General features: G+C 58.9%; 2 protein-coding genes across 2 annotated transcripts in view; both read right to left on the reverse strand.

Annotated features, from left to right (window-relative positions):
- USP11 (ubiquitin specific peptidase 11) overlaps positions 1–3,842 on the reverse strand; it is a 20,749-nt gene extending 16,907 nt beyond the window's left edge. The window contains 7 exon segments of the mRNA XM_038747715.1: positions 1,911–1,939; positions 2,336–2,440; positions 2,565–2,621; positions 2,773–2,833; positions 2,994–3,055; positions 3,388–3,585; positions 3,651–3,842. Coding sequence (XP_038603643.1) covers positions 1,911–1,939; positions 2,336–2,440; positions 2,565–2,621; positions 2,773–2,833; positions 2,994–3,055; positions 3,388–3,585; positions 3,651–3,842 — 704 coding nt within the window.
- A 540-nt stretch (positions 3,843–4,382) lies between these two features.
- CDK16 (cyclin dependent kinase 16) lies at positions 4,383–21,643 on the reverse strand. The gene is given in 18 exon segments (XM_038747683.1): positions 4,383–4,623; positions 4,782–4,859; positions 5,039–5,129; positions 7,317–7,359; positions 7,446–7,551; positions 7,686–7,783; positions 7,875–7,995; positions 8,137–8,260; positions 8,461–8,523; positions 9,132–9,226; positions 9,537–9,651; positions 9,950–10,006; positions 10,155–10,280; positions 10,495–10,628; positions 11,125–11,338; positions 11,340–11,365; positions 12,076–12,202; positions 21,549–21,643. Coding segments are annotated over 17 exon segments (1,650 nt in total). The 5' UTR covers positions 12,197–12,202; positions 21,549–21,643; the 3' UTR covers positions 4,383–4,585.
- Positions 21,644–22,643: the final 1,000 nt, after the last annotated feature.

The following is a 22,643-nucleotide window of genomic DNA, read 5'->3' on the forward strand; positions in this document are numbered from 1 at the left end:
TCATTTAATAAATGTCATTATTATTATTCATTCGTCTTGATTGAGCGCTGTGTGCAGAGCACTGAAGCGCTTGATAGTAATAATGATGGTATTTGTTAAGCGCATACTACGTGCCAAGCACTGTTCTAAGCACTACAGTAGATACGGGGTAATCAGGTTGTCCCACGTGGGGCTCACACTTTTAATCCCCATTTTACAGATGAGGTCTCTGAGGCCCAGAGAAGTTGAGCGACTTGCCCATGGTCACAAGGCAGACGAGTGGCAGAGCCGGGATTCAAACCCATGACCTCTGACTCCCAAGCCCGGGCTTTTTCCACTAAGCCACGCTAATCATTCATTCCATCGGACTGATTGAGCGCTGACTGTGCGCAGAGCACTGGACTGAGCGCTTGGGAAAGACAAGTCGGCAACAGATAGAGATGGTCCCTGCCCACCAACGGGCTCACAGATTTAGAGTGGGTTGGAGGAGCTCCACCGGTATGGTCCACCGCCAGGTAGGGTAAAAATAAGTAATAATGATGGCATTTGTTAAGCACTTACTATGTGCAGAGCACTGTTTTGAGCACTGGGGAGGATGCGAGGTGATCAGGTTCTATCAACCAGTATTAGAGAAACAGCGTGGCTCAGTGGAGAAGAGCATGGGCTTTGGAGTCAGAGGTCATGGGTTCAAATCCCGGCTCAGCCCATTGTCAGCTGTGTGACTTTGGGCAAGTCACTTCTCTGGGCCTCAGTGACCTCATCCGTAAAATGGGGGTGAAGACTGTGAGCCCCCTGTGGGACAACCTGATCACCCTGTATCCCCCCCAGCGCTTAGAACTTAACAAATGCCATCTTTTAGACTGTGAGCCCACTGTTGGGTAGGGACTGTCTCTATATGTTGCCAATTTGTACTTCCCAAGCGCTTAGTACAGTGCTCTGCACATAGTAAGCACTCAATAAATATGATTGATGATGATGATGATCATTATTATTTATCATCAAGTCGCCCCACGTGGGGCTCACAGTCTTCACCCCCATTTTACAGACGAGGGAACTGAGGCACAGAGAAGCGACTTGCCCAAGGTCACACAGCTGACAATTGGAGGAGCTGGGATTTGAACACATGACCTCTGACTCCAAAGCCCGGGCTCTTTTCCACCAAGCCACGCTGCTTCCCAAGCAGTGTAGGTGAAGATCGACGAGGGCAGAATTCCACGGAAAGACGAGTACAATTTGGCAGCTACCTCCATTCCCACGCCCTCCAACTTCCCTGTGTGTGGTCAAGGAGGAGGGTGTCTCTCATCCTTCTCCAGCTACACAGGACCCGGCCACTATAGGAGTTAGACGTGGAACTCTGGGAATAACAACTGTGGGATTTGTTAAGCACTTACTCCGCGTCAAACATTAAGCGCTGGGGTAGTTCCCACAAGATCGTCGGGTCCCACACGGGCGTCGTCGTCTAAATAGGAGGAAGACTGGGCCCCGAATCCCCATTTTGCAGATGAGGGAAGTGCGGAGAAGTTGAGCGACTCGCCCAGGGTCACCCAGGAGATAAATGGCAGAGTCGGCCCTAGAACCCGAGTCCCGGGCCCATGCCGTCCGCCCGAGGCCGTGTTGCTTCCCTGGTGGCATGTAACCGACTTCTTCGTCCCATGTTGGGGCCAAGGCCCGGGCCGGGCCCTTCCCCACAGCACCTGTATATATGTTTGTACATATTTATTACTCTATTTATTTTACTTCTACATATCTATTCTATTTATTTTATTTTGTTAGTATGTTTGGTTTTGTTCTCTGTCTCCCCCTTTTAGACCGTGAGCCCACTGTTGGGTAGGGACTGTCTCTAGATGTTGCCAATTTGTACTTCCCAAGCGCTCAGTACCGTGCTCTGCACATAGTAAGCGCTCAATAAATACAATTGATGATGATGATACCGTTGGTCAGAGATTTTATATTGCAGACGCTGCAACGGAAGACAACAGGTGGCCCGTCGACCCGCCCGGAATTACAGTCCTTCCCCCAGCGCTTACGTTGAGTGAGGCTCCTAGCACAGCCCGTTCTTCTATCTGGATGGCTCAGGGACCCGACTCTGCTGGGAGAAAGGCAGTCAATGGAAAAGCAAGGGAGTAGGCACCCGTAACGGGAAAGGGGCGGCATCAAGGGAGCTGGGAGAGTGCCAAGCGGAGCTTCCGGAGGGAGCTTGCGTCCTGCTTCTCGCGGTGAGAGCCCAATCAATCAATCAATCGTATTTATTGAGCGCTTACTATGTGCAGAGCACCGTACTAAGCGCTTGGGAAGTACAAATTGGCAACACATAGAGACAGTCCCTACCCAACAGTGGGCTCACAGTCTAAAAGACCGGGTGGCGACCGGTCTGGGTAACGGACTCCTCCTCAGCGGGCATGAGACCAAGGGGGGGGCCGCAGCCAGAGGCACCAAACAGAGTCCAGGCATTGAATCGAGACTTTAATATTTCATACAGCGGATACGGCGCATTCAGTAACCCAATCAAAACCAGAGCGACTGTCCCCCGCCCCCACTGCCCCCTTCGAGGCGCGGAGGCAGGGCTAAAAAGCACCCATCCCCACGCTCTCCCCGGAGGGCAGCGGGGGTGCAGGACCCGGCCCCGGGGGCCCTGCCGACCACTAGAAGGGCAGGAGAGGGAGGAAATGGGAGGCGCTTTGCAGAAAGGTGATTTAACCATCAAGGGGTTGGTGGTGATGCTCCAGGAGCTTGAGGAGGGAAAGGGGAGGAATCTGGGGGGAGGGAAGAGGGAAGGAGACAGCAGCAACCGGCCCCGAGCCCCTGACTCTTCTGGAGGGTCTGAGTCCCCAAAACCTCTTCGGCCTCTGCCCCGCTGCGAGGGACATAGGGGAACCAGCCCCCAGGCACAGATATTGTGTGTGTGTATGTGTGCGTTTGTGTGCGCACGTGGGTAAGGGGGTGGGGAGAGGAGGGGTGTGCCCGCCTCGAAGGAGAGGGGGAAAACCGTCGGCCACCCTTAAGCCTTTTCCCACCGCTTGTCGATTCCATCCGAACCAGGCCGCTCCACGCTGTCACTAGGGCTCCCCGACAGTCCCTAGGGTGGAGGAGGGAAGGAAGGGAGCAGGGGAAACAGCCCTAGGCAGAGGGGTTGAGGGACTCTGAGCATCAGCACCAACCAGGGAGAAAGGAGGTAGGGAGGTCGCTGGACTGGGAAGACCCTGAGAAGGAGGCCCCGAAGGGGGTTTAAGGAGACAGAGGACCCTGGGGCACGGATTTCTCTTCTACCCCCAGAGCCTGACGGAGGCAAGGGCTGAGGCTCCTCGCTTCATCCAGGCCTGATTTCTCCCCATCCTGTCCCCAGGGCATAGAAAGGCACAGAGTGAGATACCTCTGCACCTCCCTGCCTCCTTTCCCTGGTCTTCCCACCCATCTCTCCGTGAACAAGAGCAGCTGCAGCCCCAGACACCCTATCCTGGGTGGTGGTTGGGGAAAATAAGAGAGGGCGGCAGGGCGCCTATGACTCCGATGGGTTGGGAGGGATCTTAGGGTGGGCTCGAAGGGCGGGGGGAAGGATGGATGGGCCGCAGGGTTGGGGCAACGGGAGCGGCCCCCGCCCTCGCTCTCCTGCAAGCGAGATCTGGGCAGCCCGGCCCCACGTCCGGGGGCACAAGTTGCCCGGGGCAACAAACCGCCCCGGGCACCTCACTCCCCGAGACCCCGGGGGCCTCCACTCCCTGCGCTCCCGTCCCCAGGGAGGGAACCGGGGTCCGGACCCCCTCCCAACCCGAGGAGCAGTCTGCCACCACCTTTGATGGGCTAACCGAAGAGGGAAAGGGAACATCCCGCCCCCCCCCGGCAGCTGAGGCCGAGGGGGCATTCATTGCACGTAATACTGCGGTGAGGGGCCGTGGGGCCGCACGGCCAGTCTTTGAGAGATAGAGATATTGCATTTAAAAAATAAAATCATCCAAAATTAAAAAAAAAAAAAAAAACCAACCCAACAACAACAACAAGAAAAAAACCCCCCAAACCAACCAAGGGATGAAAAACCAGCACAGGGAGGCCTGGCCCCCGTTGGGCTTGTCTCTCGGGCCGGGTGGGGTCCTCCTGCCAGGGCCCGGCCGGGCCGGACCCCGTCCCGGGCTGGGTCCGATACACAGTCACGGGGCCGCGACCCCCCACAGTTCACGCGGATGGCCGTGGCAGGGGACGAGGGGACGGGAGGGGAGGAGAGGGGTGCTCTGGCCTCAGAGCTGGAGGCTGGCCCGGCCGTTCTGTCCGGCAACTGGCGAGAGAAGGGGCGAGAGCTTCGTTAGTGGCACATCCCCACGAGGCCGGCGGCCCCGCGCCCCGGCTCGGGGTTGGAGGGGCCGGGGGACGGAGAGAAGCCGGAGCACGGGTGATAAATGAAACGCAAGCCCGGAGCCGGGAGGATTTACTTAGGGAGCACGGTTCCCTCAAGGGGACGGGGGAGAATGAGCCCCCAGGGATGAGATCGCAGACCTCACTGCTCACGCCTTTGGCTTGCCAGGATCTAGGTGAGCTGCCCCCTCCCCACAGGCAGAGAGAGAAGAGCGAGTACCTTTCCCCGCTGAAGGGGAGAGGGGGCAGGGAGGCGAGAGGCCTAGAACTTGGTGTCCACCACACGGAAGGCTGACCTGCCTGTGGGGAGGGGGAAGGAAGCAGAGACCCGTCGGGTGGGAGGACTGGCGGGGGTCGGGGGGCGGGGAGGGGAAATCAAAGGGTCCCTCACCCGTGAAGTGGAGCCCGGTGGAGGGGCAGCTGGATCGTTTGCTGGGGGGGCGGGGGGAGGGACCCACCTGAGTCGGGGAGCGAGGCGGAGCGGAGGCCCATCTCCTTCTGTAACTGAATCTCCTTTAGTGCAAATATGGAAGTAGCTGCGGGGAAGAGAGGCGGCGGAGGGAAGGGGGGCCGGCTAGCCGTGAGGCCCGCTCGGACCGCTCCCGCAGCCTTCCGGCTCCAACCAGCCCCCTAGGCCGGCGTCGGCCCCGATCGGCCCCGCGGCGCCTCTCAGTCGGCCACTTTGCCACCCCGGCCCGCTCCGTCCCCCACGTACTGTCGGGAAGTTTGAGGACTCGCTCCCCCAAACTGTGGAAGAACTGGTGACCCATGGCGTCCTCCGCGGAGATCCGATTCCGACCTTCAAACTGTGGGGAAGGGAAAGAAGAGGGATGTGGAGAGGGCCCCCGGGGAATAGGAGCAAAAACTGAGATCCCGGCGTTCCCTCTTGTGCCGGCCCGAACGGAGACAGGCCCCGCTCGCCCCGCTCGGGATTACTATTTCTCCAGGCACGGCAGCAGCCTCAGCTGGGGCCTGTGGGAGAGCCAGTGCTCAGACTGGACAGAGGAAGGAAGGTGATGGAGACTGTGAGCCCTTTGCGGGACAGGGACGGTGTCCAACCCGCTTTGCTTGTATCCACTCTGGCGCTTACTTCAGTGCCTGGCACGCAGGCACTCTATGCTAATCCTCCTCGACCTCTCAGCTGCCTTCGACACTATGGACCACCCCCTACTCCTCGACACGCTACCCAACCTTGGCTTCACAGACTCCGTCCTCTCCTGGTTCTCCTCTCATCTCTCCGGCCGTTCATTCTCCATCTCCTTCACGGGCTCCTCCTCCCCCTCCCATCCCTTTACTGCAGGGGTTCCTCAAGGGTCAGTTCTCGGTCCCCTTCTGTTCTCTCTACTCATTCCCTTGTGGAACTCATTCGCTCCCACGGCTTCAACTATTATCTCTGTGCTGATAACACCCAAATCTACATCTCCGCCCCAGCTCTCTCTCCCTCCAGGCTCGCATCTCCTCCTTCCTTCAGGACATCTCCATCTGGATGTCTGCCCGCCATCTAAAACTCAGTATGCCCAAGACTGAGCTCCTTATCTTCCCTCCCAAACCCCGTCCTCTCCCTGACTTTCCCGTCACTGTTGACGGCACTAGCATCCTTCCCGTCTCACAAGCCCACAACTTCGGTGTCATCCTCGACTCCGCTCTCTCGTTCACCCCTCACATCTGATCCGTCACCAAAACCTGCCGGTCTCACCTCCGCAACATCGCCAAGATCCGCCCTTTCCTCTCCATCCAAACCGCTACCTTGCTGGTTCAATCTCTCCCCCTATCCCGACTGGATTCCTGCATCAGCCTCCTCTCCGATCTCCCATCCTCCTGTCTCTCCCCGCTTCAGTCTATACTTCACTCTGCTGCCTGGATTATCTCTGTACAGAAACGCTCTGGGCACGTCACTCCCCTCCTCAAAAATCTCCAGTGGCTGCCTGTCAACCTGCTAATCGAGCAAAAACTCCTCACCCTGGGCTTCAAGGCTGTCCATGCCCTCACCCCCTCCTACCTCACCTCCCTTCTCTCCTCCTCCAGCCCAGACCGCACCCTCCACTCCTCTGCCGCCAACTTCCTCACTATGCCTCCCTCCCTCTGCCCCACCCTCTTCCCCTCCCCACAGCACTTGTATTTATTTGTACATATTTACTACTATTTTATTAATGATGTGCACATAGCTATAATTCCTTTCCATTCTGGCAGTTTTGACACCTATCTACTTGTTTTGTTGTCTGTCTCCTCCCTCTAAACGTGAGCCTGTCGTTGGGTAGGAACCCTCTATCTGTGCTGCCGACTTGTACTTCCCAAGCGCTTAGTCCAGTGCTCTGCACACAGTAAGCGCTCGATCGATCCGACTGAATGAATGAATGAACAAAGACCTCAATTCTTATTATTATGAAGGCCTTGTCTGCTCATCCCAAGCACAGCACCTAACCCCAGGCCAGCTGATTACGGGGACAATAACAACAACTGTGGCATCCGTTAAGCGCTCACTCTGAACCAAGCACTGAATCAAGTGTGGGGTTAGGTATAGTCCCTGCCCGACATGGGGCTCATAGTCTAAGCTTACGGATGAGGAAACCGAGGCACAGAGGAGTTAAGGGACTTGCCCAAGGTCACCCCGCAGGCAAGTGGCAGAGCCAAGATTAGAAGCGAGTGGGGTACTGGGCCCCTTCCCCTAATTCCTCATGCGCGTCCTCCTCCCAGCGCTGATTTTAGAAGTCCTGCCCTGATAGGGGCCGGCACTGTAAAAGACAGATGCCGGAGGGAGGGGCCGTCAGAGCCGGCTCCCTGTCACGCACCCCTTTCCTATCGGGAGAGCCCACCCGTGGGAGCGAAGCGAGTGAGCTTTCCCTCCCGCACCCTTCCCTCCTCTCCTTCGGCCTCCTCCGCCCCCGGGCCCCCACCCGGCCGAGAGAGAAGCAAGGGCGTATTCGGCCAACGCGTCCGTCGGGGCCCGGGGACTCGGCTGCGGAGCCGGGAACCTCGGCCCCTCCGCTCCTCACCTGCAGCAATCTGGCTAAGAGGTCGGCCCCATCGTTGTCCAACCTGTGGGAGACAGCGAGAGGACCGTTCCTCCGGGGTTCCCCCGGGCCCTCCCTCCCGCCGCCCCCCGCCCCGGGCGGCTCCCTCACCGGGGGGCGTGACTCAGCAAGGCTTCGGGCCGGTACTTGGGGTAGCTGTAGGTCCTGAACTCCTCGTTGGACAGGATTCCCGGCCAGGTCTCCTCGGTGGGGGTGCCTGAGGTGTGGTGGGGGGCGACGGTCACCCGAGGGACACTCCCGCCGGCCTCTCCGCCACCCCCAGTTTCCAGTTCCCCCCACGCTTCGCCCCTCCCCGTTCTCTCCCGCTTCCCCCGGCCCAGCCCGACGCACCCAGGATCCGGAAAATGAAATGCAGCTGCTCTTCCACGGTGGAGCCAGGGAAGAGAGGGCGGCCCGTGGACATCTCGTAGAAGATGCAGCCCACGCCCCTGACGGGGAGAGGGAGAGGCCCGGTCAGAGCTCGCCTCCGGCGCCCGGCCCTGCCACGGTCTCACCCCCCGGGGGCCCTCCCCTCCTGACCACATATCGATCTGAGTGGAGTAGTCGGTGGAGCCGAGCAGGATGTCGGGGGGTCGGTACCACAGCGTCACCACCTCGTTCGAGTACGTTTTGGTTGGGATGGACTTGGCTCGGGCCAGACCTGGGAGAGAGGAAGGGGCCGGCCCTAAGAGGACGGCCGGACCGCCCGTGGGGCCCGGGGGCTGGAAGCCCGAAGCCCCCCTCCCCTCCGGCCACGGCCCGGGACGAGTGGGCGGCCCTGGGAATGAGGAGGGGCCCCTACCGAAGTCGGCCAGCTTCAGCTCCCCGCGTTCATTGATGAGCAGGTTCTGCGGCTTCAGGTCCCGATGAAGCACCTTCTGCCTGTGGCAGTACGCCAACCCTCGGAGCAGCTGGAACAGGAACAGCTTGGGGCCGGACGGACGGACGGACGGAGGGAGGGAGGGAGGAAAGGGCTGAGGGCAGGGGCGGAGCGTCCGCCCTCAGCCTCACCCCGCGGCCGCCACATCTGGCTCCGTCCCCGGCTTTGGGTGGATCCCTCTCCCCCCCGCCCGACTCGGGGGTGGGACTCCTTCGTCCCTCTTTCCTTCCCTCCATCCCCAGTCACCTTCACGTTGTGCATGTTGATGATGTTCCCACAGTCATCTAGATACTGCTTCAGATCCTTGTCCTGCAGCACAGGTGAGAGGAGGGGAGGGAGGCGGGGAGGGAAGGAAGGAGAAAAAGAGAGGAAGGGGAGATGGGTCACCTCCCCTCTAAGCTCGTTGTGGGCAGGGAATGTGTCCGTTAGATTATCATACTGTCCTCTCCCAAGCGCTTAGCACGGTGCTCTGCACACAATAAGCGCTCAATCGATGCATTTGACTGAGCTTGGGCTTGGGAGTCGGAGGTCATGGGTTCAAATCCCAGCTCCGCCAACTGTCAGCTGTGGGACTCTGGGCAAGTCACTTCACTTCTCTGGGCCTCAGTGACCTCATCTGTAAAACGGGGATGAAGACTGTGAGCCCCCCGTGGGACAACCTGATCGCCTTGTAACCCCCCCAGCGCTCAGAACAGTGCTTGGCACACAGTAAGCGCTGAATAAACGCCATTATTATTATTATTGTTACATTATTACGATTGACTCACCGATTCTGAGGACCCCGGCCCAACTGCCCTGGGCAACAGGTACTTCCCCTCCCTAGACCCTGACCCTGCTTGCATTAGATCCTCGGGGCCGGAGCTGAGGGACGGGGAGGAGGGAGGGACTGGGGCCTCACCCCGCCCCCCTGTACTCACCAAATACTCAAAGACAAGGGTGAGGGACTTGTCAGTGTGAATGATGTCATGCAGCGTGACAATGTTGGCGTGCTTCAGGTCCTTCAGCAGCGACACTAGGGGCCAAGGGGGATTCGTTCATTCCATCGTATTTATCGAGCGCTGACTGTGTGCAGAGCACCGGACTGAGCGCTTGGAAAGTACCAGTGGGCAACAGATAGAGACGATCCCGATCCAGTGACGCCTCCGGCCTGTCCCCGGCTCTTGTCCCCAGCCAGCCCCCTTCACCCTGGAACCCAAACCCCACCTCTGCCACCACCAGCTCCTCCTCCTGCTACCCCGAGATGCCACCTCTCCCCCTGCCCAGTCCCTTTCCTGGCACTCCAGCCTCTCTCCCCGGCCCCTCGCCCCCTCCCCGGGCCCTACCTTCCCGGATGGCGGTGCAGGGAGCCCCCTCCTCGTGCTCCAACCGGATCTCTTTCAACGCCACTAAGTTGTCGGTTAACTTGCTCTTGCCCTTGTACACGGTGGCATAGGTGCCCTGCGGGGCAGAAGGCTCAGGGGGTAAGCTGATTTTCCTCCTTCCCAAGTCCCCGGCCCCTTCCCCTCCCTGAGTCCCCGCTGGCTTGGTTTCGGCTCCCGGGGAGGGGAAATCGGAGAGGGCCCCACCGGACAGATGCCCTTGCGAGGACAATGGGGGCAGAGAGTCTCCCGCCACCACCGTCCCCGCCCCGGCCCGGATTCCCCCGGTCTCCTGTCCTGCCCACCGGCCTCTTCTGAGACAGGCTGGTTAAAGAGGGGAAACAGCCTTAGGAATCTTTCCGTCCCTGCTTCCTCACCTCCCCCAGCTTGTCCAGCTTCACGTAGGTCTCCAGCTTCCCGAAGCCGATCTCCGACTGTGGGAGAAGAGGGAGGTCTGGAAAAGGGAAGCGGGGCCGTCGGGAGTGGGGGGGGGGGGGGGGGGGGGTCGGGCGAGGAAGGAAAGCGGGAGGCAGGAGTGAGAGCAGAAGCACGCCAGGCCCCCGACCAACCGCAGGCCCTCACCAGGGAGACCCGGCGGAGCCGGCGGCTCAGGGGCTTGTCGAAGAGCGGGCTGTTGAGCGTCAGCTTCTCCAGGTAGCCCTCAGGCAGCCGGATGTCAGCCGGCAGCGACAGGCGCTTGTTGATGTCCTAGAAGGAGGGGCCCGTCAGCCCCGCTGGAAACAAGGCCCGGGCAGGGGCCCAGGAGGCTGTCACCCGGCACCCCTCGGAAGATCGGTGGGGGAAAGGTGGGGAGAGGGAGATGGGGGGCAGGACAAGCGTGGGAGGACCGCGGGTCCGGTCAGAGAAGGGGGGCGGAGGTGGACGGGGACGGGAGCGGCCGGCGGCCAGCCCAGGGCGGTACCTCGGTGGAGATCTTGCGGGCCGGGTGGTTGCGCATGCGGACCCGCACCGGAGACTGAACCTCGTCCGAAGAGGTGGCGGAGGCCTGGTCGCTCTCTCCGTCCGAGCCCATCTTCAGGTCCTCGTGCACGATCTCTGAGGGGCGGGTGGGGGGGCGGGGCGCCGTGAGGGGTCGGGGCCCCGGGCCGCGGGGTGCTCGTCCCGGCGGGAGTCCTGCTCCCGGCCCCTGCCCGCATCCCGTCCAATCCAACCATTTCCAAAGAGCCTGCGGGCCTCCGCCCCGGAGGGGGCCCGGGCCCCGGCCGGCCGTGCGGCAGGATCGGAGACGGGGAAGGGAACCACACACCTTCCTTAAAGGGCTCTTCGCTTGGGCCCGGGGCTGGGCGGGCCAAGGCCCGGAGGGGGGTGGAAGGCAGGCAGACACCTGGACTGAGTAGATCCTCGGAGCAACTTTCTCCACGGGATCCCAGAACCCAGAGCCTGGGCCCAAAGGGGAGAAGGGGAGGAGGAGGAGGAGGAGGAGGAAGAAGAGGAAGAGGGGCTGAGAAGAGCACGGCCCAGGCCACAAGGGGACCGAGACCAGGGACCGGGGCGGGGGGTGGGGGGTGGGGGGGGGCGGTCATATAGTCACCTAGTCGGGAGCAGTGGTCCAAGGTGGAGCCGAGGCCCCGGCTGGCTCGGGGCCGGCGGGCGGGCGGTGGTGGAGGCAGACGCAGGGCCCGGGGGGGCGGGTGGAGGGCGGGCAGGCTGTGGGTGGCCCGGGGAGGTGGGCGCAGGGCGGGCAGGCTGCGAGACGCCCGGGGGGGAGGGTGCAGGACGGGCAGGCTGTGGGAGGTTGGGGGGGGGACCCTTCCACCCCTTAGGGCTGGGGCCTAGGCCGGGGAGCAAAGCCAACAGGGAGCGAATGGAGGAGAGCGGTGGGCGCGGAGCGGGAGAGAGCAAGAGTAGCGGGAGGCGAGGGAGTGAAGCACACACAAAAAGAAAGAGAAAATGAAGAAAGAAAAAGGAGTAACACAAGCCCAATAGAAACGCGATGGAAACAAAGAGGCGCTCGAGTTCTCCGACCCAGGGGACCCCGCCGGGAGGAGCACCCGCCACAGAGGGGGAGACTGAGGCCAGAGCGGAACCTGAGCGGTCACGGGGATGAACTCCAGCGGGATGCCAGGGCCGGCTTTCCGCTGTTATCCTGCCCCCCGGGGTAGGAGGGGTAGGGCCAGGAAAGCAACAGATTGGGAGTTCGGATGCCTGGCTCCGACGCCCGGCGGAGGCCCTGCCCACCCTGGAGGCCTCAGTCTCCCTGCCTGGGAAATAAAGGGAGGCTGAGGGCCTGGGCCGGGGAAGGAGGGGGGTGGGGAGGGGGCTCAGAACGCTCTCTGCTGCCCGCCCCTTGCTCTGCCGACCCAGGGCCGGCCCTTTCTTTCCCGCTCTGGACCTCAGTTGCCCCCGTGCAACTCGGGGAAGAGGGTCTTTCCCGCCGGGGAGCTGCGAAAGAGGAAGGAGCCGCAGGCTTCGTGCGTCTCTCGCCTTCAGACCGGAAGACGGAGGGTGGCGAACCCGGAAGGGGCAGGGGACGGGCGCTCACCATTGTCACTGCTGTTACTCTCCTCGACGTTGATCTGCTCCGTGCCGCTGTTCCTGTCGGCCGTGCGGCTGCCACGCAGGGTCATGGACAGTTGCCGCTTGATCTTCTTCATTCGATCCATGGCGGCCTGAAGGAGGACGGGGAGCGGCTCCTGCTCAGCCCGGCTTTCGGAGGTCGGGCCCCGCCCGCCCAGGCCTCTGTCACCTCGCACGGGTGGCGAGGTGCGCCTTGGGGAGGAGAGGGGAGGGAAGGGGAAGGGAGAGAGCAGTCTCCCCTTGAAGACATAACGCCTCGCCAAGGGGGGCAGAGAAGATTCTTGCGCCCCCGGGGTCACCGACTCCTCCCGGAAGACCATCGCGCTCCTCCCCAGAAACCAGTCACCTCTCTAGGAACGCCGGTCGCCCTGGCCAAGGGGACCCCAGCAGGAGTCCTCCCCGTTTTGGGGAGGGGGCTCAGCCCACCCCCGGGGACCTGGAAACCATCCCCTGGTACGACGGCAGAATGGTATGTTCCACTGGAGTGAGCCCCCCCCCCCCCCTCCACGGCCCCCCCAACTGCCACAGGACGGAATGTTCCTCCGCCACAGAAAGTCCACGTGACTCTGGCAACGGTCGTCAAAAAAACAGGGAGGGCCGGCGAGGCTCAAGGACCGGGGGACCGGAGGGTGCCCCCGTATCTCCCTTACGTCCCCGGAGGCAGACCGACTCCCAGGAGGTTGACTTGAGGGGCCGGTATCCGCCGGGGCAGACTGAGGGAAGGAGGTACGGCCTGCAGGGTCTCTCCCCTGGGCGCCTCAAGAGTTGGGACGTCCGCTGCCCCCTCTCCCCCAACCCTAAGGGTCTCCCCCGTAGGCCGCGACGGAGGACCAGGCCCTCACGAAGGACCCAAGGGCCCAGCAGATGAGAGACTCAAAGGCAGCCTCCAGCTCCAAGCAAAACAGAGCCAGTCGGGAAGGGAATACGCCTAGATTCCTCCGCAAGCCCCAATTCATTCTGTCTCAGTTTCCCCTCCAGCTTGCCCCACCCCCCTCCCACCCTCCCAGGGGCGGAGGTAGCAAACACAACCGTAGCCCAAGCCTAGTGTTACCCTGCTATTTGAATGGTGATTTGTGTGCCCCAAAGGCTTTTGGGAAAACTCTTTTGGGAAAAGCACTGCTAGCGGGAGAGGGGAAAACCAGGGCAGAGGAAAGGCTCCCTCCCACGCCTATCCCCATTTAGCACCAAAGATGTCCAAATCCCCCAGAACAGTCTGGTCTGACAGGCAAAGCTAGGACAAGGCGGAGGGAGTCTGGGCCCAAAAGTCTCCAGATCCCTGGATCCCGTTTCCTCAGGATCTAGATTCCTCGGGATCCAGATTCCTCAGGAACCAGACCGGGGATGAGGTCTGCCCAGATGGAACGGCTCTGGTGATTTCTGGGAGGAATAATAATAATGATGGCATTTATTAAGCACTTACTATGTGCAAAGCACTGTTCTAAGCGCTGGGGAGGTTACAAGGTGAACAGTTTGCTTTAGACTGTGAGCCCACTGTTGGGTAGGGACTGTCTCTATATGTTGCCACCTTGTACTTCCCAAGCGCTTAGTCCAGTGCTCTGCACACAGGAAGCGCTCAATAAATACGATTGATTGATTGATCCGTTCACGGGGCTGGCCCCCTCAGCTCCACCGCTGCTGCAGTTTTCATGAGGGGCTGAAGGTGTGGGGGGTGGGGGAGAGGGGGGAAACCCATTCCCTCTCCCAGCAAAGCCTGCCCCCCCACCCCACGTCTGTCTCCCCCTCTAGACTGTACACTCACTGTGGGCAGGGAATGCGTCTGTCGTCGCATTGTACTCTCCCAAGAGCTTAGTACAGTGCTCCGCACACAGTAAGCACTCAGTGAACCCGACAATGAGGGAATGACTCATCCACAGCCCTCTCACCGCCCGACCCGGCCAGCCTCTCGGCGGGCAGAGGGTCTGCCCAGGATAGACGGCCTCGACTAGGGGCCAGCGGGGAGGCTCATGGGCTGGGTGGGAGCTGACTCAGTAGCTATAAATACATCCGCTCAAATGGATCGAGCAGCGGGAGACAGGGCAAGGGGCTCTTGGTTGGGGAAGGTTCAGGAGAATGGCCCCTTTCCACGGGAAGAGTGGGTGGGGAGTCAGGGAAAGACGGATGAAGGCCTAGGGGGGAGGGGGCTCCCATCTTTTTGTCCAAGGACTCATCCTTTTCTTCAAGAAGGCTGAAGGTGCTGGGAGCTGCACTGACCGGGTCTAATTCCTACTCTATGCACGGTGGCAGAAGAGCCTAGGCCGGTGGAGAGGTTTGGGTCCGACGCCACAGGCTAAATTTCCGGGGAGGAAATCACTTCGGTTGGGATTGGCAGCGGAGATCGACTTTGCGGGGGGGAGTGGCGGAGGGGGAACGACACAGAACGAGTCTGTGTCCGTACTACACGGCGTGGCCTAGTGGAAAGAGCCGCTTCTGGGAGGCAGGGGATCTGGGGTCTAATCCCGGCTCCGTCACTTGTCTGTTGCGTGACCTTGGGCAGGACACTTCACTTCTCTGTGCCTGTTACCTCAGCTATAAAACGGGGATTAAGACTGTGAGCCCCATGTGAGACATAGACTGTGTCCAACCTAGTTGGCTTGTCAGCACTTAATACAATGTCTGGCACACGGTAAATGCTTAATAAATCCCATTAAGAGGGGGAAAAAAAAAGAAAAAAAGGGCACCAAGTCAACTTCATGCCCCCTCCAAGAGGTCACCGCTTGCAATGGAACCCGGGAGAGGGGAAAAGGAACTGGGCAGAATCACCACTGACGACACCACCATTTTTCCAGCTGGCAATCTTGGCGTCTACTCTCTTTGACTGCGGGAGGTAAGTCCGGCTGGTCCTTCCTCTACATTTCAAGATGTCACCCTTACAATCACTGGTCAGGGCTCTCATTACCTCCCAAGGGGGCTACCGTAAACTCGCTCCTGGCTGGCTTCCCTGCCTTTCCCCTCGTCCGCCCGTCTTGGTGCTGCACGGATCCTGTTTCCACGGTGCTGATGGGACATTTCCCTCCTCCCAAATCTCCAAGAGCCCTTCCATCAGTCGGTTCCCTCCATAGGAGTCCTGGCTGCATGCCTTCCCCGACTCTCTCTCAAGAGCACTTTGCTCCACCCCAAAAATCCCTGAGCATCCAACCCTTCCCGTGCCACTCCAGCTTCACCAAACCACGTCCCCCTCGGCTCCTTCAGAAGCACCTTCTTCAGGCTGTTTCCCACCTTCCTCGTCACGTTCCCCTCTGCTACTTCAGAACTATTTTATATCTACTCTGTTATTCGTTCATCCATTGGTTCACTACTATTTATTCTCCCACTTTTGGATTTGCTCATTCCTAACAGCTTGTCTTCCGCAAGGAGTCTGCGTGTTATCCTTGCAGACGTCTCCCAGGGCAGAGTAAAATGCCCTGCGAGCAGTAGATGCTCAATGAAGATGATGGTGGGATGGGAGAGATGGGGGGGGAGCCAGACTCAGGAAGGCCCAAATCCACAGGGAAAGTCTAAAGTCTTATTTCTCTAGCGCCAAACCTGGGTGGCCTCTGTTCCCTTGGGCAAATAATGCTAGTTTTAGGGCCTGAGGTAAGCAGAAAAAGAGAGGCCAGCCCGGACCCCGAAAACCTGGGAGTTCTGTAGAGCCCTCCGTGTCCACTATGGTGAGGGCCCAAGCAGACCAGAGAAAGCCGAGCCCAGCGGTCACATCGGTGTCAATTGTGGGCTTGGAAAATAAGGCCGTGGGACTTGGACCTGACTGACGGGGAACCGGGGGCCCCTGGCTACTCTTCTTGGCTTTGAAAAGAGATCAACCGGCAGACCCTGGGGCCGGAGGGAGCTTGGAGGAGTCGCTGAAGGACCACTGGCGGAGATCCTGAACTGTCCGTGGAAGGCAGAGCTGCCCTCTCACACCTCCATTTCTCCTCCTCCTCACCGACCACAGAAGCTTCCCCAGGAGAGCCGACTTGAGGAAAGGGGTGGAGGATGGCGAGGAGAAGAAGAAAGAGGGAGGGGAGTTGGGACTGAGGGGGCGGGAGGCAGCCACTGCCAGCACAACCGTTACCACGGCGATACGTTCCCTATAGCACGGCCCCCTCCAGAGTGGAGGCCCCCCTGCCCATCGCTCCCGTACCCCTTTTGCGGTTCTCGCCTCCCTCCATCTCATTCCCGTTTTTCTGCCAGGGCCCAGTCCGGCAACGCTTCCAGACTCCAGCTTGGCTTACTCATCACCCCTGTTCTCCGCACTTCCCTCGCCTCCATCCCGGGGAGATGATCTTCCCCCTGAACTTCCCCAATTCTCTACTCTCCTCCCCGCCTTCTTAGTAGCTCTGTTCTGTTTAAGTGGGAATGTCTTAAAGGAGGGGGCCCGGCCCGGCCTCAGAGGCTTGTAACTCTTACAGCTCCAGCCGCTAGCCACTCCCCGCAACGGGGAGAGGCTTGGAAAGGGGCAGGGCCCCGGTCTTCGCTGGGCCCAGGCAGCGACCCAGGAGTGCCGAGGCCCAGATTCCTTCTTGGACCAGTGCCCCTTCTCCACCGCCCGGAGCTGGAATCAGAGCAGAGCTCCCAAGGTGGGGAGGAGGGAGGGAATCACCTTCATTCCGACACAGGCCGCCAACCAGGGCCGAGGGCTCCTCCCTCCTTCCCACCAAGGCAGGTGCGGAGCAGATGATCCCTGCTCCAGGGTGGGTGTCCCACTCTCTTAGGCCGAAAGGACCACGGGGTGGGATGATCTGAGGGGGAAAACCGCAACGGGGAGGGAAAAGCGGATCCTCCTCCTCCTCCTCCAGGCCTCCAAAGCCTGCTCTACTCCCCAGGAACCTGGAGAGACTCCCTCTTCCACACCCAGCCCCTAAAGGAGCTCTTCAGCTGGCCCCTCTCCCCTCAGTTCAGTTCTGCTCCCATCTGCTCCCATCCCCTTCCTTCCTCTCCCCCTTGTCCCCCTCTCCATCCCCCCATCTTACCTGCTTCCCTTCCCCACAGCACCTGTATATATGTATATATGTTTATACATATTTATTACTCTATTTTACTTGTACATATCTATTCTATTTATTTTATTTTGTTAGTATGTTTGGTTTTGTTCTCTGTCTCCCCCTTTTAGACTGTGAGCCCACTGTTGGGTAGGGACCGTCTCTCTACGTTGCCGACTTGTACTTCCCAAGCGCTTAGTCCAGTGCTCTGCACAAAGTAAGCGCTCAATAAATACGATTGATCGACTGATTGATCTCTCTCTTCGGCCCCCAGCTCCCCAGGCGGGACCCACCCCTAGTTGCAACCCTCCCACCCGCCAGCCTCCTACTCTCTTCAAGCGGCCCCTCGGCCAGCACACCGGTCTCTGCTATTTATTTTATTTTGTTAGTATGTTTGGTTTTGTTCTCTGTCTCCCCCTTTTAGACCGTGAGCCCACTGTTGGGTAGGGACCGTCTCTATATGTTGCCAACTTGGACTTCCCAAGTGCTCAGTCCAGTGCTCTGCACACAGTAAGTGCTCAATAAATACGATTGATTGATTGATTGATTGCTCCCAAGTTGCAACCCAAAAAATGCCAGATTAGCAGCCAAGGGACCCCTGCTTTGGAGAGGCTGTTCCGGTGGATATTTAATCGGAGTTTTAAGACGCCGCGAGCCGCAGGCACCACTGCACCACCACGGGCTTTTGCCTCAGTAGTTCCTGGGGCCTCGGCCCCTGCTTTTCAAAAGGCTGCCTTTCTAGCCCGAAGCCCCGACAGGACACCTGCCTCCAGTCGAGGACCAGGGGTTATGGCGCATTTTCTAGACTGTGAGCCCATTGTTGGGGAGGGATCGCCGTCTCTGTTGCCGACTTGTCCTTCCCAAGCACCTAGTCGAGCGCTCTGCCCACAGTAAGCGCTCAATAAATACGGCTGAATGAATCTGATCCCTCCCGGGCGCCTCACACAAAGGGTAATGGCCCATCTCCTGCCCAAGGACTCATTCGTTCGTTCAATCGTATTTACTGAGCGCTTACTGTACAGGTACAACCGGACTCCCGACTGGTTCGGGGCACCAGGCTCCGCTTTACGATTTAGGCGGCCAGAGAGGGTGGTAGCGGGGCTCGGTGGAAAGAGCGAGGGCTTGGGAGTCAGGGGTCAGGGGTTCGAATCCCGGCTCCGCCACTTGTCAGCTGTGTGACCTTGGGCAAGCCACTTAACTTCTCTGTGCCTCTGTTACCTCATCTGTAAAATGGGGATTAAGACTGTGAGCCCCAAGTAGGACAACCTGATCACCTTGGAGCCCCCCCAGCACTTAGAACAGTGCCTTGCCACATAGTAAGCGCTTAACAGCGTGGCTCAGTGGAAAGAGCACGGGCTTTGGAGTCAGACGTCATGGGTTCGTATCCCGCTCCACCACAAGTCTGCTGTGTGACCTTGGGCAAGTCACTTAACTTCTCTGAGCCTCAGTTCCCTCATCTGTAAAAATGGGGATTAAGACTGTGAGCCCCACGTGGGACAACTTGATCACATTGTATCCCCCCAGCGCTTAGAACAGTGCTTTGCACATAGTAAGCGCTTAACAAATGCCATCATTATTATTATTATTAACAAATACCACCATTATTATTATTATTATTAAAAGGGAGAGGGGCCCAGGCGTCCCGCTGGCCCGGCCTCCAGGCCCCAAGGAGAAGCAGCGTGGCTCAGTGGAAAGAGCCCGGGCTTTGGAGTCAGAGTTCATGGGTTCAAATCCCGGCTCCGCCTATTGTCAGCTGTGTGACTTTGGGCAAGTCACTCAACTTCTCTGTGCTTCAGTTACCTCATCTGTAAAATGGGGATGAAGACCGTGAGCCCCCCGTGGGGCAGCCTGATCACCTTGTAACCTCCCCAGCGCTTTACACATAGTAAAGCGCTTAACAAATACCACCATTATTATTATTATTATTATTATTATTAAAAGGGAGAGGGGCCCAGGCGCCCGGCCTCCGGTCCCCAAGGAGAAGCAGCGTGGCTCAGTGGAAAGAGCCCGGGCTTTGGAGTCGGAGTTCATGGGTTCAAATCCCGACTCGCCAACTGTCAGCTGTGTGACTTTGGGCAAGTCACTCAACTTCTCAGTGCTTCAGTTCCCTCATCTGTAAAAGGGGGATGAAGACTGTGAGCCCCAAGTGGGACAACCTGATCACCTTGTAGCCCCCCACAGCGCTTAGACCAGTGCTTGTCACCTAGTAAGTACTTAACAAATACCACCATTATTATTATTATTATTGTTAATAATAATAATAAAAGGGAGAGGGGCCCAGGCGTCCCGCTGGCCCGGCCTCCGGTCCCCAAGGAGAAGCAGCGTGGCTCAGTGGAAAGAGCCCGGGCTTCGGAGTCGGAGTTCATGGGTTCAAATCCCGACTCCGCCAATTGTCAGCTGTGTGACTCTGGGCAAGTCACTCAACTTCTCAGTGCTTCAGTTCCCTCATCTGTAAAAGGGGGATGAAGACTGTGAGCCCCAAGTGGGACAACCTGATCACCTTGTAGCCCCCCACAGTGCTTAGAACTGTGCTGTGCACATAGTAAGCACTTAACAAATACCACCATTAGTATTATTAATAATAATAATAATAAAAGGGAGAAGGGCCCAGGCATCCCGCTGGCCCGGCCTCCGGTCCCCAAGGAGAAGCAGCGTGGCTCAGTGGAAAGAGCCCGGGCTTTGGAGTCGGAGTTCATGGGTTCAAATCCCGACTCCACCAATTGTCAGCTGGGTGACTTTGGGCAAGTCACTCAACTTCTCAGTGCTTCAGTTACCTCATCTGTCAAAGGGGGATGAAGACTGTGAGCCCCCCGTGGGGCAGCCTGATCACCTTGTATTAAGACTGTGAGCTCCAAGTGGGACAACCTGATCACCTTGTAGCCCCCCACTTCTCTGTGCCTTAGTTCCCTCACCTGTAAAATGGGGATGAAGACTGTGAGCCCCAAGTGGGACAACCTGATCACCTTGTAGCCCCCCACAGCGCTTAGAACTGTGCTGTGCACAGAGTAAGCGCTTAACAGATACCACGTTATTATTGTTATTATTATTAAGCAGCGTGGCTCAGTGGAAAGAGCATGGGCTTTGGAGTCAGAGGTCATGGGTTCGAATTCCGACTCCGCCACATGTCTGCTGTGTGATCTCGGGCAAGTCACTTCACTTCTCCGGGGCCTCAGTTACCTCACCTGTCAAAGGGGGATGAAGACTGTGAGCCCCAAGTGGGACAACCTGATCACCTTGTAGCCCCCCACTGCGCTTAGAACAGTGCTGTGCACATAGTAAGTGCTTAACAAATACCACCATTATTATTATTATTGTTATTAAGCGGCATGGCTCAGTGGAAATCAATCAATCAATTGTATTTAATGAGCACTTACTGTGTGCAGAGCACTGTACTAAGCGCTTGTGAAGTACAAGTTGGCAACATATAGAGACAGTCCCTACCCAACAGTGGGCTCACAGTCTAGAAGGGGGAGACAGTCTAATAGGGGGAGACAGTCTAAAAGGGGGAGACAAGAGCCCGGGCTTTGGAGTCAGAGGTCAGGGGTTTGAATCCCGGCTCCGCCACATGTCTGCTGTGTGATCTCGGGCAAGTCACTTCACTTCTCTGGGCCTCAGTTCCCTCACCTGTCAAAGGGGGATGAACTGTGAGCCCCAAGTGGGACAACCTGATCACCTTGTAGCCCCCCACTTCTCCGGGGCCTCAGTTCCCTCACCTGTAAAATGGGGATGAAGACTGTGCGCCCCAAGTGGGACAACCTGATCACCTTGTAGCCCCCCACTTCTCTGGGCCTCAGTTCCCTCACCTGTCAAAGGGGGATGAAGACTGTGAGCCCCACGTGGGACACCCTGATCACCTTGTAGCCCCCCACTTCTCTGGGCCTCAGTTCCCCCACCTGTAAAATGGGGATGAAGACTGTGTGCCCCAAGTGGGACAACCTGATCGCCTTGTAGCCCCCCACTTCTCTGGGCCTCAGTTCCCCCACCTGTAAAATGGGGACGAAGACTGCGAGCCCCACGTGGGACAACCTGTGAGCCCACTTCCTAGACTGTGAGCCCACTGTTGGGTAGGGACCGCCTCTATACGTTGCCCACATGTACTTCCCAAGCGCTCAGTACAGTGCTCTGCACACGGTAAGCGCTCGATAAATACGCCTGATTGATTGGAGCCCCCCACAGCGCTTAGAACTGCGCTGTGCACATAGTAAGCGCTTACCACATGCCAATCATTCTTATTAAAAGGGAGAGGGGCCCAGCACTTAGAACTGCGCTGTGCACACAGTAAGCGCGTACCAAATGCCAACTGTTCTTATTAAAAGGGAGAGGGGCCCAGGCTGGCTCCAACGGGCGCGTCGCGGGGGCTGAGCCGGCCCCGCCCCGAGGCACTGTGGGAAATTCCCGGCTCCCCGGGCAGCATCCTTCGACGGGAAGGGCTCTCTAGGCCTCAGCCGGTCCTTGGGCGTCCCCGTCGGGGTCTCGGGCTTACCCGAGGCCTGGGCCGGGGCTTCAGCGCTGCTTTGGGGTGGGCGCGGCCGGTCCCGGGCGACGGTCCCAGTAATCCTCGGCCATGGCTGCGGGGCTCCAGCCGCCTCACCCCGCCCGCCCGCCCGCCCCCTCAGCCGCCCATGGGCCCCCCGCACGACGCCCGCCGCCGCCGCCTCAGGGCCCGGCCCAACAGCCGGACCCTACCACTCCGCCGCGCCGGGGGACGCCCGAGTTCGCACCTACCACCCGCCGCGCCGGGGGGGGCCCGTTCCCCGTGCGGCCCCCCCTCCCCTCCCCCTGCCGCCCCCGAGCCCCCCACCCTGCCCCCCGTAACACCCCCACCCTCTCCACCAGCCCCGGCCTCCGATCGGCCCCCCGGGCAGCCCCGGGGACCAAGAAAAGCGGGCACGGCTCTCCCAGCGCCCCCCCCGCCGTCGTCCCGCTTGGTACAGCCCGAGCTGGGGCGCTACCACCGCCACGAGAGGGGTGGGGTCGCTCCCGGGACCGGCCACTTTGGGCCGTTCGGCTTCAGTCAGTCAGTCGTACTTATTACCCGTATCTATGTTTGCACATATTTATTACTCTATTTATTTATTTTACTTGTACATATCTATTCTATTTATTTTATTTGGTTAGTATGTTTGGTTTTGCTCTCTGTCTCCCCCTTTTAGACTGTGAGCCCACTGTTGGGTAGGGACTGTCTCTAGAGGTTGCCAACTTGGACTTCCCAAGCGCTTAGTCCAGTGCTCTGCACACAGTAAGCGCTCAATAAATACGATTGATTGATTGATTGACTGTCTCTATATGTTGCCAGCTTGTCCTTCCCAAGCGCTTAGTCCAGTGCTCTGCACACAGTCAGCGCTCAATAAATACGATCCATTGATTGATTGACTGTCTCTATATGTTGCCAGCTTGGGCTTCCCAAGCGCTTAGTCCAGTGCTCTGCACACAGTAAGCGCTCAATAAATACGATTGATTGATTGATTGACTGTCTCTATATGTTGCCAACTTGTCCTCCCCAAGCGCTTAGTACAGTGCTCTGCACACAGTAAGCGCTCAATAAGTACGATTGATTGATTGATTGATTGAGTTGTTC

This window comes from Tachyglossus aculeatus, chromosome 6 (genome assembly GCF_015852505.1).
Source record: "Tachyglossus aculeatus isolate mTacAcu1 chromosome 6, mTacAcu1.pri, whole genome shotgun sequence".
Taxonomy (NCBI): domain Eukaryota; kingdom Metazoa; phylum Chordata; class Mammalia; order Monotremata; family Tachyglossidae; genus Tachyglossus; species Tachyglossus aculeatus.